Source organism: Peromyscus californicus, unplaced genomic scaffold (genome assembly GCF_007827085.1).
Source record: "Peromyscus californicus insignis strain IS unplaced genomic scaffold, ASM782708v3 Scaffold_18__1_contigs__length_77618521, whole genome shotgun sequence".
Classification (NCBI taxonomy): Eukaryota; Metazoa; Chordata; class Mammalia; order Rodentia; family Cricetidae; genus Peromyscus; species Peromyscus californicus.
The window spans coordinates 32634944-32654775 of NW_026294480.1; the positions used below are offsets into that span (position 1 = coordinate 32634944).

General features: G+C 38.7%; 1 protein-coding gene across 1 annotated transcript in view; it reads left to right on the plus strand.

Moving 5' to 3' along the window:
• The window catches only part of C7 (complement C7), a 63608-nt gene that overhangs the window by 20281 nt on the left and 23495 nt on the right, over positions 1-19832 (plus strand). The window contains exons 7-11 of the mRNA XM_052743216.1: positions 4978-5148; positions 6523-6766; positions 10516-10629; positions 15852-16018; positions 19358-19586. Of these exons, the coding sequence (XP_052599176.1) occupies positions 4978-5148; positions 6523-6766; positions 10516-10629; positions 15852-16018; positions 19358-19586 (925 nt within the window). The remainder of the gene's footprint in view (positions 1-4977; positions 5149-6522; positions 6767-10515; positions 10630-15851; positions 16019-19357; positions 19587-19832) is intronic.

A 19832-nucleotide genomic window follows, 5' to 3' on the forward strand; every position in this document is an offset into this window, starting at 1 on the left:
AATTGAGGCTTGGAGGACTCTGGCTTATTCCACATTCCCACATTAAAGCAGTATAACCTAGGTCGAGAGAATCAGATTCTACAGCCCTTTATTTTCCTATTACATTTTGCTTTCCTCATTTCCTGAATTCCATTTCTTTTTTTCCAATTTGGAATTCTATATAATAAATAACACGTGCTATAATCTAACCTCTGGCTAGGAGGGAGAACGTGAGATATGTGCATGTAGATGCTAATAATTATTGTTCAATTACTGTTCCTGGAAGGATATGTTACTAATTCTTTCAGAATTATAAGGGAGAGAAATTGCATATAAATTTTCAAAAGGGTCGAATTTAGAACGTTACAAGAGGAGAGGAAATAACGGGGGAGAATATTTCCAAGTTAGTTGGAAGAGAGACATGCTAGAAGCCTGTGGCCTCTGAGGAGAATGATTGAACAACAGCATGATCCTGACATTCATTTTCCTCAGCAGGGCTTGGTTTGGGGATTGACGTCTGAAATGCCTTTCCCGTCACTGAGAGTGAAGGTGTTTGTCAGAAGTAGAGGGAAATTATAGCCTGTTACTGAGCGCAGAATAGTAATGATTTGCAAATCCAGCTCGAGCGAGGTGAGGTGGAAGCAACAGGCAGTGAACCAGTCATCTGAGTGCTTAATGCAGACATGGAGGCAGCAGGAGCTCCCCAGAGTTCCCAGTGACCCAGGGCTCACTGTGCGGTCAGCTCTCCACAGGGTAGAGGGTGGCTTGGACTTATTTGGGACACCAATATTAGTAAGCATAAACATGTATGATCTCTTGAAATCGGCATGTTGGTTATGAGCAATTCAGGCTTTTAGGGAAAACCTGGTTTCCTCCTGACTAAGCCACTGACCTTGTCATACACATTCTCTGCTTATTCGTACTTCTCACACACGAAAGGCTACTGAAAACCAATTACTCGTTAGGGCTCCTGAGTTGCTTGAGAAGGTGACACTCGGCTTCCTTCATTCTCAGCATGTGGCATGTTGTAGATGGAATGAATTATAGATCATGCTGGAAACAGTTCATTGAATCTCCTGATTTTGGTTATGAATGTATTTCATATTTCATCATGTTGTTTGAAAAGAGACCTTGCATACATACAAAGGAATAATGAAAAAGTCAACTATAGTGTTAAATTACTGCTCCCTTTATTGATGTGAGGAGGATAGTTAAGACTGCTTCATCTACCTTCTAATCAGGAGTAATTTGGACAGTGAGAAAAGTAGTTCTCATATGAGAACCTTCATTTTCTAGGCACTGTTCTAATATTTTCACATGGATTTTTATGCATATGGATATTTTTTTTCTTTATAAAGGTTGATTGTTGAGCTGAGCAGTGGTGGCACACAACGTTAATTCCAGCACTTGGCAGGCAGAGGCAGGTGGATCTTTGTGAGTTCGAGGCCAGCCTGGTCTAAGACAGCCAGAGCTACACAGAAACATCCAGTCTCAACAAAACCAAAAACCAAAATCAAACCAAACAACAACAAAAAAACCAGTTGATTGTACTTAATCTAAAAATCTCAATTAAACTTCTGGATTATTGACATGAAGTAGAAAATTCCACATCTTGAAACTATGTTCCATGCACAAAATATTATATAAGATTAACTTTAGGCTATGCGTACAAGGCGTATATGAAGCAAACATATATATTTTGTGTCAGACATGTCTCATTCTCAACATATCTCATTACATGTGCAAATATACTAAGATAAAATATCTGAGACCCAATTCGCTTCAGTCCCAAACATTATGAGTATGTGCCTGGCTCTAATAGTACATTGACATGATATACACGTATAGATCCCTATCCATGTATTCATATGCATAGCTGTTTATACCATAAATATTTATACTATGCTTTCGTAATAGTTTTAGTTATAATGGGAATGATAGAAGAAGGAGGAGGAGAGAGGGAAAAAGTGACAAAATAGTTGCATCTCAAAATAGCAAGTCTCAATAACTAAAAGGAGTTAAAACTGGCTGGACCAAAGAATGAAGATTAGGAAAGATCAGGAAACAGAGAGGAAAAAGGAGAGAGGAGAGAAAAGAGAGTTTCTGATAGAGATGAAGTGGTTTCTGGTATGGTCAGAGAAAGATACAATGTACTGAGGGGACAAGAAGAGGTTTTCAGAGAGAAGACACTGGTAGGGAAAGAACTATGAAGGCTAAGCTGAAATTCGAAGACAGTTAAAAAAAAGTGAAAAGTACTGGTAGCAAGAGAGACTAAGTTGAAGAACAGGTTTCTGTGATGTTGAATGATGGATGTGTAAATAATAAGTTGAGTCAAAATACCTTGAGATGTTAGGGTGTTGGATGTTTAAATTAGTGATTGGGAGAACCTGTTATTTGAAAATTAGTAAGATCACACAATCTTGAAAAAGGTCATTCTTGTAGCCTTGTGTAGGGTACATAGGAGTGAGGAGAGGTTGTGGTAAGGCAGCCAAGAGTATTATTTGCATAATCAGGAATCAGAGATTTGAATTGTAGATTTGAAGGTGGGGGAAAAGAAGCAAAAAAGTTGGCATTAGATTCTTGTCTCTCAAAAGAAATACAAATAAAACCAACCAAAGTATTGGTTATCTGAAACCAAATGGCACGGAGACATTGTTGTGACTGTAGAAACCTTCACAGTTATTTTATTACTTTTTGTGTATATATGTGTGTAGTTGTGCATGAAAACAATATTCTAATAGAATTAAATACATGAAAACCCACCTTTTCTTGATTTCTGTGTTTAGTATGTGTCCGTATGAAACAGTTTCATTATGATACTTTCCTTCTTCATTTATTTTTCTTTCTTTGAGATAGTCTCACTCTAACTCAAGCTGGCCTGGAACTCACAAATTAACCCAACCTCAACTGTGTCATAATTCTCCTGCCTCAGCCTTTGAAGTGATGAGATTACTCCTATGAGCTGCAATGCTTGTATCATATTTTCACACATGCCTGTCATCCTGCTTTGCTCAAATTTACTTTCATTATGCTCTGTGTCCCTTTCTCTTCTCCTACTGATGTGCTCTCTTCCACCAAATAGTCTCCTACTTGTCTGTTTGTCTATTTGCCTGTTTGTCTCTATCTCTATCTCCCTATCATCTATCCATCCATCCATCCATCCATCCATCCATCCATCCATCCATCCAGCTATCTCTCCTATCTACCATCTTTAACTGTAGACTCCCCATGTGAGAGAAAGCACACAGCAGTTGACTTTCTGAGTTTGGGTTATTTCACTAACGATGATGTTTACTTCCATCAATTTTTCTGCAAATGACATAATTCCATTGTTTTATTGAAGAATATTTATGGTATACACAGTCCGTATTTTAAGTTTTAGTAATATTTATTTATGCTTTTATCATGAAAACCGATGTGTGTGGAATAGAAGTGTTTGTGGAAGGTGAGCTCCAACTTGACTGCTACATAAAATGGAAACCGAGAAAGGAAACCTTTTAGCAAGTTTTGTTTTGCACTGTGGGAACTCACATTTTTAGCAGTTTTGTTGCCTGTAATTTCAAGAAACTAAGAAACATTTACACAAGGAATTGCCTTGCAAAATAGTGAAAAAAAAACTATGTTATTCTTTAGTGCTGGAGCCTGTAGCTATTGTGAATGTATGGATTTCGTGTTGAGTACCCTTTACACAGGGGAGAGACAGCCTAAAGTAGTCACCATCATGCTTTCCACAAGATTCTTGCCCTATTTCGCCAGTCCATGTGATCATTTTACTCTGATGCAAGGTAAAATCAATAATAAACGAGTCATTTGTTTCTCCACAAAAGACACTTCTCTGCCATATGTGACCAACCTGTAGTCTGTTTTAAAATTCTTGTGGGATGGTCCTTTTTTTCCCTATCATTTAACATTGGAAAAAGGGAATTGAATGTTAGCATTAATTCAATAGGATCAGGAAGTTTAAACTAGTGTCATGTCACAAAGTCCGAATGATCTAATTGTTTCACATCACCCATTTGTTTCTCTGTTCCTCAATATGGAAAATCAAGAGGAGAATGCTTCAAGTTCGCTGTTGGTGTAGCTGTATGAATTCGCTCACTTCTGGGCTAAATGCTAAGTAAAGAAAACAGAACATATTTGTACACAGATGCGTTTTGTGAATCATGTGGAGTTGCTGTTAGTGATACTACAGCTCCTGCTCAGCAGAATTGTCTTGGAACAAACACTTTGTGTAGACAGTTTGGTGCCAGTTATAGTTGTTTGTGTAAGTGCAGAGATTTGTGTTCGTGGGAGACCATGTGAAGGGAGCACGCTGCTGTGGGATGTTCTGTATGGCAAATGTGTTGCTTTGATTGGTTGGTAAATAAAACACTGACTGGCCAGTGGCTAGGCAGGAAGTATAGGCGGGACTAACAGAGAGGAGAAAAGAAAGAACAGGAAGGCAGAAGGAGACACTGCCAGCCGCCGCCATGACAAACAGGATGTGAAGATGCCAGTAAGCCACGAGCTACGTGGCAAGGTATAGATTTATAGAAATGGATTAATTTAAGATATAAGAACAGTTAGCAAGAAGCCTGCCACGGCCATACAGTTTGTAAGCAATATAAGTCTCTGTGTTTACTTGGTTGGGTCTGAGCAGCTGTGGGAGTGGCAGGTGAGAGAGATTTGCCCTGACCGTGGGCCAGGCAGGAAAACTCTAGCTACAGCATGCACCTTATTTTTTTCCAATGTATTTATTTTTATTTTATGTGCATTGGTATTTTGCCTGCATGTATGTCTGTGTGAGGGTGTTAGATCTTAGAGTTACAGATAGTTGTGAGCTGCCACATGGGTGCTGAGAATTGAACCCAGGTCTTCTGGAAGAGCAGTCAGTGTTCTTAACTACTTAGCCATCTCTTCAGGCCTGAAAACATGCATCTTAAATGATATAACAAAAGCATCTTGGGTACATACCAAGTCTTCATTGTGTTATAGTAAAAATTCTTCTTCCCCTTACAGGTCAAAGTGAGTAATGATTTTAACTATGAGTTTTACAACAGTAGTTGGTCTTACCTAAAGCATACATCCACGGAACATACATCATCTGGTTCAAAAAAGTTCTTGTTTTTCTCTTCCTCATCTAATAAGTACAGTCATAATTCAAAGACCAAGGAAATCTACATGAAAAAGGTTAGTATAAAAAATAAACTATTTTTTCTGTTTTTAACTAGTATTGAGTGTTATTAACATTAACAAAAGTATATTTTATCAAAAGTACTAGTTTTCTGATTTATATTAAGGCAAAAAATAACTCCTTGAAGAGACAATGCATTCTTTAAAGGTACAATTTTTTTTGTTATTTTTGACAATATATTTATCTTTTCCTTATTAAATATTTATTATTATTATTATTATTATTATTATTATTATTATTATTATTATTATTATAGACAGGGTCTTATGTAGTCCCAGTCTGGCCTTGAATTTGCCATGTAGCTGATGCTAGCTTTGAACTACTGATCATCTTGCTTCCACCTTCCATGTGCTGGGATTACAGGTGTGCACCATGGTGACTGGCTTGTTCCATTATTTCCCTTTCCCTCCCTCCCTCCCTCCCTCCTTCTCTCTCTCCCTCCCTTCCTCTGTTTCCTCTCTGCCACCTTCCCCCCTCCCTGCCTCCTTCCTTCCTTTTTTTTTCTTTTTTGAGGCAGGATCTTATGAAGTCCATTCTGGCCTTAAATTCCAGAGCCTCCCACCTCTAGAGTTCAGGCATGAACCGTCATACCTGATGGATTTGTAAAGTTAGCACTTGGTTTAATCATGAAAGGGCAGCATACAGAAAACAGATCTTACTTGTTTTATAACTAAGAAGCTGGCTGTGGAATAAGAACGGGTTGAGATGTTTATCATCTCTGTATTACACTGTTCACACTGTAGGGATTTAGTCCAAGGTCTGCTTTGAGTATTATTAAAAGATTATTATGGGGAGCTGGAGAGATGGCTCAGCGGTTAAGAGCACTGACTGCTCTTCCAGAGGTCCTGAGTTCAATTCCCAGCAACCACATGGTGGCTCACAACCATCTGTAATGAGATCTGGTGCCCTCTTCTGGCCTGCAGGGATACATGTAGACAGAACACTGTATACATAATAAATAAAAACAAATCTTTAAAAAAAAATTATTAGGAAATGTTCAAAAACCTATAAATATCCCACCATGGGAGATAAGTAATATATTCTCCTGACCTATAAATTATGGCCAAAATGTGACTCTAAAATATCTTACTTTGAACACTTTCTTCCCAACTAGTTTAGCAGGTGTATTGAAGTCAGTTTCCTTTTCCTGGTTGAGATGAGCACTGCTTAAATATTATCCTTATTTGGGCTCCAGAATTCTTCGGGTTACTTCTTGAAGGTGAGCTCAGCAGAAAACTCATTAAATCTTAAGAAAAATCAGACTGGGTGATGGGAATGGGCCGCTGATCAAGATGATGGATAGGGAACTATTCTTTTGTATCTTTCTATCTTCCACTTAAAACTCCCTTTGCTCTTTCTTTTTCCCACAGAGTTATAAATTGTTGGTTGTTCAGAACAGTGTTGAAGTGGCCCAGTTCATTAATAATAATCCTGAATTTCTGCAACTTGCTGAGCCATTCTGGAAGGAACTCTCCCATCTTCCCACTCTGTACGACTACAGTGCCTACCGACGGTTAATTGACCAGTATGGGACACATTATCTGCAGTCCGGGTCCTTAGGAGGAGAATATAGAGTTCTATTTTATGTGGATTCAGGATATACCAAACACAATGGTATGGTATTAAAAATGTTATCTGAAAGCATCCAAAGAGTTTAAATGGTAGAATACACATGGTTAACTTAAACTTTTAAGCTTTAAAATTTGATAGAGACTTAAACTGCCGAGGAGTCCAAAATTGCAGGAATCTATTATACTCTACTTAAATTCTCACATGATTTGAGAAATGTCTGCCTACTCTTTTGAATAATATCAAGTTAAACCATTACCATTATCAGCTGTCTCTAGGGGGTGTTAGATTTTTCTGTAATACTTTACAGTCTTTCCCATTTCTTGGATTAAAAAGTACCTCTTTTTTAAAACAGATGTCTAAGTTAGCTTACAAAGCAATGGTTTGTTACCCATCTTCATACTTTTTTTGTTCTTATTTATTCCCCTTGTTCGTGGCCTTTTCTCTGCACCCTGCTGCCCTCTTGCTGATCTCTTCCCATCTCCTATTACAGTCACTTTACTTCTCTGTCACGTATATTCCATCACTCTCTTTCCCCCACGGTTTCTTCTTCTTCTCTCATGGACCCGTTTCTAGCCCTCCTCTCTCTTTCTCTCTAATCTCCCCACAGTTAAATCTAGGTTCCACAGATGAAGGAAAACTGTTAGCATTTGTCTTTCCAATTGTGGCTCACTTGACTTAACACAATGATTTCTAGTTTCTTCAATTTTCCTGCAAATGTCATCATTTCATTGATTTTTCTTTCTAGCGGAATAAAATTCCATGGTGCTTATGTACATTTTCTTTGTCCTTTCTTCTGTTGATGAACATCTAGGCTGGCTCCATAGCCTTCTGCTGTGTCATGAATAAATGTCACAATAAACATAGATGTGCATGTGTCTCTCAGTGCATTGACAGAGTCAGTCCTTAGGAGACAGGAGTACTAGGGATGGTGGAGTAACATATGATGGCTCCATCCTGATTTCCACTGTGGCTATACCAGTTGACATTCCCAACAGTAATGAACAGGCTTCTCTTACCTCCTCCAGAGTTTATTGTCAAGATTAAACAATATTTTTTTAATACATTTATTTTATGCTCCACTGCAGTTTCCCCTTCCTCCTCTCCTTGAAGTCTCTCTCCCCACTCCCTCTGTTCCCATCCCCCCAATCCATTCCTCTTCCCTTTCTGTTTAGGAAAGGGCAGGTCTCCCATGAGTATCAACAAAACATGGCTTATCAAGTTGCAGTAAGACTAAGCACCTCCCCATGTATTAAGGCTAGGCAAGGTGACCTAGTATGAGGAGTAGGGTCCCAAAAGCCAGTAAAAGAGTCGGAGACAGCCCCTGTTCCCACAGTTAGGAGTCCCACACAGACCAAGCTACAGAACTCTAACATATATATATAGAGGGCCTAGTTGGGTCCCATGCAGGTTCTCTGGTTGTTGGTTCAGTCTCTGTGAGCACCTATGAGCATGGGTTGGGTTAGTTGTTTCTGTGAGTTTTCTTGTGTCCTTGACTCCTCTGGCTCCTACAATCCTTTCTCCCCCTCTTCTGCAGGATTCCCTGAACTCCACCTAATGTTTGGCTGTGGTTCTACATCTCTTTCCATCAGTTGCTGGATGAAGCCTCTCTGATGACAATTGGGCTAGACACCAATATGGTCCCAGGAGATGGCCAGTTCAGGCTATGTATCCACTATTGCTAGGAGTCTTAGCTGGGTCATTCTTATAGACTTCTGGGAGATTACCTTGTGCTCTACTGTTGTACTGTAAACTTAGCCTTTTAAAAATTTTTATTTTTAAAATTGTATTTTAGACAGGGTCTCATCAAATTGCTGAGGCTGGCCTTGAACTCATTCGAACCCAGGCAGCCTTGAACTTGTGATCTTCCTTCAGGCTGTAACCTCCCTCAGTTGCTGGGAGGAGAGCCCTGTGTCACCAGGACCTGCTTAGGAAAAAAAAAATGTTTTAAAGCAGTTCCCTGTGGACTTATTGTTCTTTGTCATTCGCAATTCTTTTAAAACTCATCCCTGAAAATCAACATTTGATAGATACCTTCCTTGGGACAGGCAAGTCACATTGATACCCAGAATCCTCACTTCTGTCTCATGAGGTGGGCACTATGATCTACCCCCCCCACCACACACACACTGAGAAATGGAAACTTGTGTTATGATGAGACTCTTTGAGGTCACATAGATCACAAGGAAAGGATTAGAAGCCAGAATGAACTGCTATCATAATCAACCTAGCTTTCTCCCTGTGCTGCTAAAGGTGACTGATTTTTTTTTTTTTTTTTTGACAATGATCATGCCACAGGAATCCTTGCTTTTGGGATTCCAGCTTGAAAGGATGGCCCACCCCATCTGCTCAGATGAGGGACACTTTCACTGTTCCTTCTCTTCAGAGAATTTTTTGTCTGCCTAGCTAATGTTTCAGGTCAAACCTCTTTCACCTTGTACAGTTGCCCATATTTCCTTCATTGCAACTCATCTCTTCAAGGTCTCTCACTTCAGTAAAGATTCTGCTCTGATCTCAAAGATGAGTAAGAATTCTTATGTGGGATTTAAGGAGAGCTTGTAGTTTTTCCTTATGGGGTGATTGTAATCTTTTCCTTGTTTCCACTGGACCTTTTCAGTTCCCTACTAGTTAAATTTAAATAGAATTTGAACTTTTCCTGTTTCATTTGTTGAGAATGAGTACACAAATACTGTTTTGTTTTTGTAGCAGACAAAGGCATTATTTCTTTGAAAGATTGATCTTGCATATGGCTTGATATAAACGTAGTTTCAATCCTAAATCCTAAATTTTGTGGCATTTCAAGGTAGATTCCAACTACATTGAGATTCCATCTCACTCCAGTCAGAATAATAGTCATTAAGGAAACAATAAAGGCTGTTGAGGATACAGAGGAAAAGAACCCTTGTATACTGATGATAGGACTATAAATTCATCCAACTACTATGGAAATCAGTATTGAAAAACTGAAAATGGACCTGCCATATGATCCAGCTAGACCACTCCTGGCTATATAAGCAAAAGACTCTTAGTCAGCCTACTGCAGAGGCTTTCACTATTGACAACATTAATTATATTCACAGTAACTAAAATACGAGATCAGCCAAGATGTCCATCAAGAGATGGACAGATTCTTGGTGAGTCAGAGCTTTCTGGGTTTAGTTCCTCAGCTCAATGATTAGGTAGATCTACTGTTAAGCCTTGATTCTCTTGGCATTGACTACCTGTTCCACCAGGGTGTGTAGACATTTTGTGTTCTTTAGGCCTAGACCCCTGACCAAACTGCTTACAAAAGAGGGCGATCTTGCTGCTAATTCCTTTCATTAGGAACCACAGAGACTGACCAAGAGGCCACGTGAGTAGGGCCAAGAGTTTAGGAATTAATTTGTAGAGGCTCATAATTCAGCTTTTAGAATCTCCATAAGTGAGAGGGAAGCCTTCATACTCCTGTGTTTATTTATTTGTTTTATTTCTAAGAAACTGACCGTGATTGAGTAGGAGATGCAACTCTTTGAAGTATTCAGTTTCTGCTCCCTCTACTCACTTATGTGAAAATTACTTGGGATTTCTTCACACCCTTGCCCTTCAGTCAAAGCTAATAGGAGGAAAAGAACAAATTACAGTACCCTCTTTTCTGAACTTTGCTCTTTGAGAGCGTTTGAAATGATTCATAGTTTATAAATCGCCACAGACAGCCGGGAACCACTTCTAATCCCTGCTTTCACCCCCAGCTGCACCCCAAAGAACATCTTTAATGAACACAGAAACTAAACCTTGGCTTTTGCATTTCTTCCCAGATTTGGAGTCAGACAAGGGGAAAGAATGTTCTTCTTCGGATTTCTGGCTCTTTTTTGTATCCTCATCGGATAAGAGATGCAAGGAACTGGATGAAGCTTTCGAATCAATTTCAGGTAAATGAGAAAGAGTCCAATTTGCATTACTAGCTTAGCCTTGATCATCTTATAATTAATTAAGTTTTGGTCTCCAGGGCTTTTTAACCGTTAGCAGGTGTTCTGCCCCTGGTGTTTGTACCTCCCTGTACTCTCCTCTTTTTCATACCCCTCCCTGTTTAATAATTTTATTCTAGTTTCCTCTTTATCTCTCCATAATGCTATATTCTATTTCCCTTTCCTTGGGAGATCCTCTGCTCTCTTCTGGTCCCTAACTAAGCACCCAAGCTTTGTGATTATTCAGGTTGTAGCACACCTGGGAACATCCACATGTGAGAAAAAACATGTGGTATTTATCTTTGGGGCTCTAGGTTATCTCATTTAGGATGATTTTTCTAGCTCTATCCAATTACATGTAAATTTAATTTTTCTTAACAGCTGAATAATACTCCATTATGGAAATGTGTCACATTTTCATTACCCATTCATCTGTTGATGAACATCTAATTTGTTTCCAGTTTCTGGCTATTATGAATACAGTAGCAATGAACATGGATGAACAAGTATCTCTCTATAGAGTAGAGGTATTGAGTCCTTTGGGTATATGTGATCTTGATGGACATCTTGGCTGATCTCGTATTTTAGTTATTGTGAATATAATTAATGTTGTCAATAGTGAAAGTGTATATACCTGGATCTTGAGGTAGATCTATTCCTAGCTTCCTGAGGAACCACAACACCCATTTTCATAGTGGGTGTACAAGTTTGTGCTTCCATGAACAATGGATGAGTGGTTATCATCACCAATATGAGTTTTTTTTAAAACATTTTTTAAAATTGATCTTGGTCATTTTGGCTGGATTAGGATAAAATCCCAAATTAGTTTTAATTTTCATTTCTCTGTTGCCTAAGGATGTTGAACATTTCTTTAAGTGTTTCTCAGCCATTAATATTTCATTTTTAAAAATTCTCTTACTTCTGTACACCATTTTTAAATTGACTTGTTTTTTTGATGTTCATTTTTTAAAAAAGTTCTTCATATACATTGGATATTAATCCTCTGTCAGATGTGTAATTGATAAAGATCTTCTCCCATTCTGTAGACTGTCACTTTGTATGAGTGATAGTGTCCTTTGTTGAACAGAAGCTTTTCAGTTTCATGAGGTCCCATTTATTAATTACTGATCTTAATACCTCTGCTATTGGTGTTCTGTTCAGAAAGTCATCTCCTGTGCCGATGAGTTCAAGGCTATTCTCCATGTATTCTTCTTTCAGATTCATGGTATTTGATCTTATGTTGAGATCGCTGATCTTGGCTTCTTTTTGAAAAAAAAATTCAGGTATACAGAGGTGTGTAGAATTATGTCTAGATCTTCAATTTGATTATGTTGATCAAAGTGTTAAGTTTTCATGCAATATCATGCCATTTTTATTATTATAGCTCTGTAATACAACTTGAAATTTTAGATGGCTACTTCTCCTGAAGTTCTTTTATCATTCAGGATTTTTTTTTTGTGTGTGTGTGTATGTTTTCACAGTAAATGGAAGATTGTTAGAGTTTAATAGGGACTGTATGAATCTGTAGTTTGCTTTTGGTAGAATGGCTGTTCTCACAATATTATTCCTACCAATCTATGATCATAGGAGTTCTTTTCATCTTCTTGTGTCTTTTTCAATTTCTTTCTTCAATATCTTAAGTTTTTATTGTATGAGTCTTTCTCTTGCTTACTTAGAGTTATCACAAGATAGTTTATTTTTTTTGAGGTTATTGGGAAAGGTGATTTTTTCCCTGATTTTTTCTGGGTCTATCTGTCTTTTGCATATAGCAGAGCTACTGATTTTTTTTTGTGTGTTAATTTTGTACCCTACTACTTTGCTGTTAGTGTTATGTAGATCAGCTGATATAGATTATATAGGCATGGTGTTAAGGAATTTGAATTTTATTCTGGGTGTCATCAAAACAATTAAAGCAGGAGTAATTAAGTGAAGGTTTACATGGGTGTAGTTGTAGAGAGGGAGGAGGAACAGGGTACAAATGACCCCGTAAGGTGAGAAGTGGAAGAGAAGAAAAGCAAAGGAGTGAGAATTCAGCAGTGAAGAGCTAGAAAGAAGTCAAGTTAGACAGGAGCAGAAAAAAGCATCTCTTGAGTGTGGAGAGTAAAGCTTCTTTCCCATAAAAGGAACAGTGCCTTCTATAACGTGGTGGACTTGGCAGTATTAGAACTTCAATCTTTTTGGGATAAGGGTAGAAACAGGAGTGAAGGCTGACTTAGGCTGCTGTAGTATTCAGTGAGGAAGTACTGAAAGATCCCAAGTGAAGGATCCTTGGGGAGGTCGTGGGCACCAAGGATATGGCAGAAACAAAGCCAAGGAAAATATTCAGTTCAAGGGAATTGATATGGTTAATGGAGAACAGTTTTTATAAATTAAAAAAATGTAACTAAAGAATAATTACATCATTTTCCCTTCCCTTTCCTCCTTCCAATTCTTCTCATGATGTCTCCCTTCAGGCCCTCCCACTATCTGCCTCAATTCCCTCTTGAATGACTTTGAAAAATATCCCCCTGGATGCAGAGGTGGAGAGGGAAGGTCTGGGAAGATGTTGACAGGTGTCCACTGTGCTAGCAACAGAAAGCTGCTCACTGACTTTAGTTTGCATATAATAAACACATAGAACTTATTTTCTTCCAGAACAATTTTAAATGATTTACAAAAGCTAACCAATGTACTCTTCCTGTGATACTTAGAATTTATATTCCCATTCTACTCACAGGCACACTGATCACCCAAGATCACACCTAGCAAGAACATGAGATGTATGTTGTGGAATATTTGTTTACACTCTAAAGATGTAGCTCTGCCTAAGGTGCCTTCTGATTGGTTTAATAAAGAGCTGAGTGGCCAATAGCTAGACGGGAAGAGGTTAGGTGAGACTGCTGGGGACAAAGAGGATTCTGGGAAGAAGAAAGGCAGAGTGGCCAGCCAGACACAGAGGAAGCAGGATGGGCAGTATGGAATGAGGTAACGAACCACATGTTAGTTGTAGATTAAAAAATATGAGTTAGTTTAAGTTATAAGAACTAGTTAAGAAAAAGCTTAAGCTAAGGCCATGCTTTCATAAGTAATAAGTCTCTGGGTCATTATTTGCAGGCTGGAGATCCAAAGATAGTCTGACCAGAAAGCTTGCCACAGATGTGAATGCATGGAATTGTGTTCTTCATTGTTGCACTTGCAATGCTTTCTCAGGGGAATGAGTTTGCCAGAGCAGAGGGTTCATGGGGTCTGGAGACAGAGCACATAAGCTTAAAAATTGCACCGATTCTGTAGAACCTGCTCATCTGAACCTGGTGTGTCAGTAAGGCAATGAGTCCCAATCTTCCATGCTTACGAGTATCACGTGGGGGAAGGAGGGAAAACGTAGATTCCGAGGCATTTTCCCCTCAGATTCTCTTTCTCGTAATAATGATTATTTATTTTTATTCTATTTGCATTGGCATTTTGCCTGCATGTATGTCTGTGTGAGAGTGCCAGATCTTGGAGTTACAGACAGTTGTGAACTGCATGTGGGTGCTGGGAATTGAACCTGGGTCTCTGGAAGAGCTGTCAGTGCTCTTAACCACTGAACTATCTCTCAACTCCCCCAGATATTTTCTTATAAATCTTGCTTGAGCTCAGAAACCTGCAGGTACTCCCCCCCCCCCCCCAGCCAGTGGTGATTCGTTAGCTCAGGGCTTGGACTTGTGAGATACTGCATTAAAAAAGCTACTATTTGCATATCAAACCAGAATTAACAATGAAAATGAGGAGGCACTCAGATAACTTATTAAAAATACCAGGCTTTCATAATTTCTCATTATAAAAGTACACTGTGTTCATTTGACAAAATTGCAAAATTTGGACTGTTACAAGAAGGGAAATGGAAATCACTCAAAATGTGATCTGTAAGATTAAATATGTCTAGTTGTGACCTTTGTAAGGACCAATTATAAGTGGAGATAAAAATACGTCTAAAAGTATGAGGCACAAAATGGAAAATAGGAATTCAATTAGTATTCAAACTTTTCAGAACACTTCCCATGTTTTAGGTAATGTATTCCTGTTAATTAACAGCTTTTAAAAAATTGTTAATATGCTAGACCTAGGGCTGTTGTTTTTCTTCAATATTTTATTGTAAAGAATTTCATATACAGAAAATGTAAGGATCATAGTAGTTGTTTACATACCTATTACCTATATGTAAAAATTATTGTTTTGACATTTTGCCACACATATACTTAAATATTTATATTATTGGCAAGTTACTTAGCAGCATCAATGATCATGTATTTAAAATGCTTATGTTATTCATGGAATTATTTGAAAGTAAGTTTCACCTCCATGATACTTCATCTTTTAATATAAGTATGCTTTTTCTCATGATATTCTTTTGCAAAGCATGCCTGATATTCTTATTGAACTAAGGCATTTAAAACTAGCAGTAGTTTTATAATATCTTTTATATCAATCCATAAATGCTATCTTTTTCTTCATCACCATTCATCATCATCACTTAGATATGGTCTCATGTATCCCAGGAAGACGTTCAACTTTTTATGTAGTAGAGGGTGACCTTGAACTTCTGATCCTCTCTACTTGTTGAGTGAATGTTAAGGTTATAGGCCTGTGCTTGCTCCCACAACTAGCTTTGCATAGTGCAGTTGTGAGTTTAGGGTTTCCCAAGGGTTAGCAAATGCTCTGTCAGCTAAACTATATCCCCAGCCACCCACTTTTCTTTTCAATCTTATTTTTTATGTCCATTGAAAGTCACAGCACAAGCAAGAGGAAAATATAAAGATTTGCCCTATACTTCCTGCCCCCAAACTTCTCACACTAGCCACATCTTCTACTATGGTGAAGAAATTGTTAAAACTGATGAATCTACATAGACATATTATCTTTTCATATAATACTAATTGACATTAGGGTTTGCTCTTAGTGTTGTATATTTTATGGGTCTTCTCAAGTATGTCTTGATGGATAATAGTGTTGTGCAGAATGGTTTAACTTCTCTAAAAATCCTCTGTGTGTTCTGCTTGTCCATCATTCTACTGTCTTTAGGTTTTGCTTTTTTCAAGATGCCACACAGTTTGAGGGAGTTTTTTTTTTTTTAAATTGACACACTTTGCACTTTTACCTCATTAATTTTGTTTTATCTGTGCATACTGACTTATGCTGACTTATTTCACTTATTTCTTCCTGTGTAGGAACCCAGGGCAGGAAGCTTCAAGGAGAACCGTTTATCAGAGGTGGAGGTCCTGGCTTTGTAGCTGACCTAAGTTTTCTGGAGCTGGATAATCCTGCTGGAAACAGACAGCGGTACTCTTCCTGGGCTGAATCTGTAACCAGTCTTCCCCAAGTCATAAAACAAAAGGTATGTGATGCTCTGCTTGAAGCAGTGGGGAGCAGTCATGTTTATTTGTGTTGGGAAATGAGATTACATCAAGGTGATTAAACAGAATTGGCTGCAATTAGCATTTCCTGCATCTCAATTATGCTTTATATAGTAAAATGAATGCATACATGATAATAAGAAACAGAAGATGTGGTTAGTTTGTAGATCAGCAGTAAAGTTCAGAGTCCTGTAAACCCAAGGCAAATTAATGAGAGGATTTGTATTTTAACTTTTACCCTAAATATGATTATGTTTTCTTTAAAAAATTACTTTCTTTGATTTATTATCAGTGTATGTGCATGATCTATGTGTCTTAGGATTTCTATTGCTGTGAAGAGACACCATGATCACAACAACTCTTATAAGGGAAAACATTTAATGAGGTGGCTCACATTTTCAGAGGTTTAGTCCATTATCATCATGGTGGGACATGGCAGCATGCAGACAGACATGGTGCTGGAGAAGTAGCTGAAAGTCCTGTATCTTGCAGGCAACAGGAAGTGAACTGAGGCACTGGGTGGTATGTTGAGCATATATGAGACCTCAAAGCCCACCTCCACAGTGACACACTTCCTCCAATAAAGTCACACCTATTTTAACAAAGCTACACCTCCTAATAGTGCCACTCCCTTTGGGGGACATCTTTCAAACCACCACAGTGTGTGTGTGGGCTCACACATGCCGTTGTATGCTTGGGGAGATCCGTAGACAACTTTGTGTAGTCAGTTCTCCCCTTCCCCCTTTGCATGGGTTCTGAGGACTGAACTCAGGTTTTCAGGCTTGTCAGGCAAGTACCTTTATCTGCCAAGTCATCTTGCCAGGCCCTGGATCATATTTTCTTTGGTTTTTAGTTCAGAGGGGTTACAGATTTTCCCAGAGGACGGCATATAGACTCACTTGCTGTTACATCTGTCAGTCAGATTATTTCTCTTCCTGTGTCATAGTTGATGGGCTCCAGAGTCCCATAAATAACAATAGCACCAAATGACAGGCAGAGCTGAGGGTGTTTTTACTACAAAAGTGATTTTTATTTTATAACATAATGTATATATTCCAAACAACAACAACAACAACAACAAAACAAAAACAGAGAACCCTACCCCCTGAAAAACTCTCCAACCCCACTCAGTTATGCAAACATGTACAGTGAAGACCAAAGATCATACTGGAAAGTGGGGTTAAGGCCACAATATTCAAAACTAGCTGTGATGCTTCAAAAAGCTGAAATTGATAACAATGGACGCAAGGTTTTGTACATGTTAAATTATTAATAAATGCATCAATGCTACCGTAAATGAGGCACAATGTCTAGAAAACCCTGAAGCTTCCTCGGTGCTGGAAATGTTATAATGTATTAGATCACATGAAGAAGAACAATCAGAAATCTGGTAGACAGTTCAACAGATGGATGGATGTACACGGTTTATAATACAGTAGGTGAACAAACATGGATGTGTGTGCGCGTACATCACATGTGTTCTTGAGCAGCGAGGGTCTGTGCTCACTCACTCTGTGCATCTTCTGGATACAACTGCACATAAGAAAACACAGCATTTGCAAAATGCTCATGTTGTTCTCTAATGTATCAACCTCAATAGAGCAAATCTACATTTTCTAAAGAAACATTTTGGTAGAACTGATTGTATGATCTATTTTCGTTATGGTAGTCAGTATCCAAGATTATGTCTAATTTAAGGAATTAAGAGATATGTACATATTTTATATAATAATAATAATAATAGTAATAAAAGATCTACACTAGCCCTTCAAGCATTCATAACACACTGCACTTATTTACCTCAAATAGGAAGACAGCATTCCCAGGAAAGGTCTCAGAGGGTGCCACCTTTTAGTATTCAGAATGGGCCATTTTCACTGTCCCATATGGTCTTTAGCAATGAAAGTGCTGATGACAGGAAAGTAGACATTTTTTTTTACAGCCTTAATTACATCCTTTTCCACAAAGGACTATGAGGCAACTTCCTGGTTGGGCAGGAAAGGAATAATGAAAGAACAGACACCATCCAGCATTATGACCATTGAAGGCTATTGCTCAGAAGAGCTTGGCTGTCCAATGCAGTCCTTGGCGACATCACTGTGGTAATCTGAATGTAGCCATCACAACAGTGTGCAGGAAATTTTAGCACCTGTTACAAAGCAGAGCCTTCTTGCTTCTGGGAAAGCATATTTCCACATAAGTCTTGCTGTGAAAATTTAGCCACCACACCCTTGACCTCAAAGTTGCTTTTCTTCTGAAAAAAAACCAAACACAAAGTACTACTGTCTCCCTGCTTTAAGGCATTTCTTCAGGAGAGGGCCTTGGTCTCCAGGAGAGAGATATTACATCTCTGAGTCGGGAAATTTAATTCTAAGTATAATTATACTTGCTTCCTTGCTGTAATTTAAGCACAATTCCTTCTCTTTTGTACTCTGTGGAGGTGAAAATGCATTGTCTTTGAAACAGTCTTCCATTAGCTAGACAATGAATGTTCTTTGACTTTTTTGTTTTTTTTAATTTAATGCATGCTCAAGCTGTAAACACTATTCTTCCCCTATCTGTTCTAAATTTTCCTAGGTTTGTGGAGATTTTGTTGCAAGGAGGGTGAATTTCCTCTTTTTTTTTTTAAAAAAAACTTTCTACAAGAAACAATTGTACAGTAGTACATACTTATCAGCACTTTCACTTTCCTTAATTTCACGATCTGAAGACATTTAATAGAAAATCCAGAAATAGTCAATTCACAAGTTTCATTTTATTATTAATTATTATTGTTAATTCTATGCTGTACCTGATTTATAAACTAAACTGTGTCACAGGGAGCTGGAGAGATGGCTGTTCGGTTAGGAGCACTTATTGCTCTTCTGGAGGACCCCATTTTGGTTCCTGCCACTCATGTTGGAAGACTCACAACTGCCTGTAACTAGTTTCAGTTCCAAGGGATCTGACATGCTCTTTTTGCTTCTATGGGCACTTGAATATATGTTAACATTCATTCACAGACACAGACACAGACACAGACACAGACACACACACACACACACACACACACACACACACACACAGAGAGAGATGGAGAGAACCCTTTATTGCTTTATCATAGGTGCATGTGAACAGGAAGAAGCAACCTGTGTAGGATTTGATTCTAGTCTTGCTTTGGTGACTGTGTTAGGGATCTTGAGACATATGTGCTACAGGAGCAACATTAATGAAAGCAAGAGGGCCTTTTCCTTTTGTTCCAGTGGGATTGCGTGTGCATACGATAAAAAGCACCGTCTCACTCAGAGCTCCGAGAACTGACTGATGTCTTTCTTTGGTAGCTGACGCCATTGTACGAGCTGGTCAAGGAAGTGCCCTGTGCCTCTGTGAAGAGACTGCATCTGAAGCGGGCTCTTGAGGAGTACCTGGATGAATTCGACCCTTGCCATTGCCAGCCTTGCCAGAATGGTGGCCTCGCTACTGTCGTGGGGACACAGTGTCAGTGCCACTGCAAACCATACACATTTGGTGTGGCGTGTGAGCAAGGAGTCCTCGTTGGCAATCAAGCAGGTCAGCGTAATGGGTTTTCACTCATCATGAGGGGCACACTGAAAAGGGACCTCTCCTTGGCCCTTGTCATGCACTGCTTCGTGTTTGCAGAAGTGAACTTGTGCTTGCATGAAGACTCCCTCGGTTTTCCATCTCCACGTTATAGCTGTTGAGGTTAAGGTCCTTTGCTCTCTCTTTTTAACTCATCCGAATTAAAAACACCGTTCTGGTTTTGACCCCTCATGCTCTCATTCTCTATAGAATAGA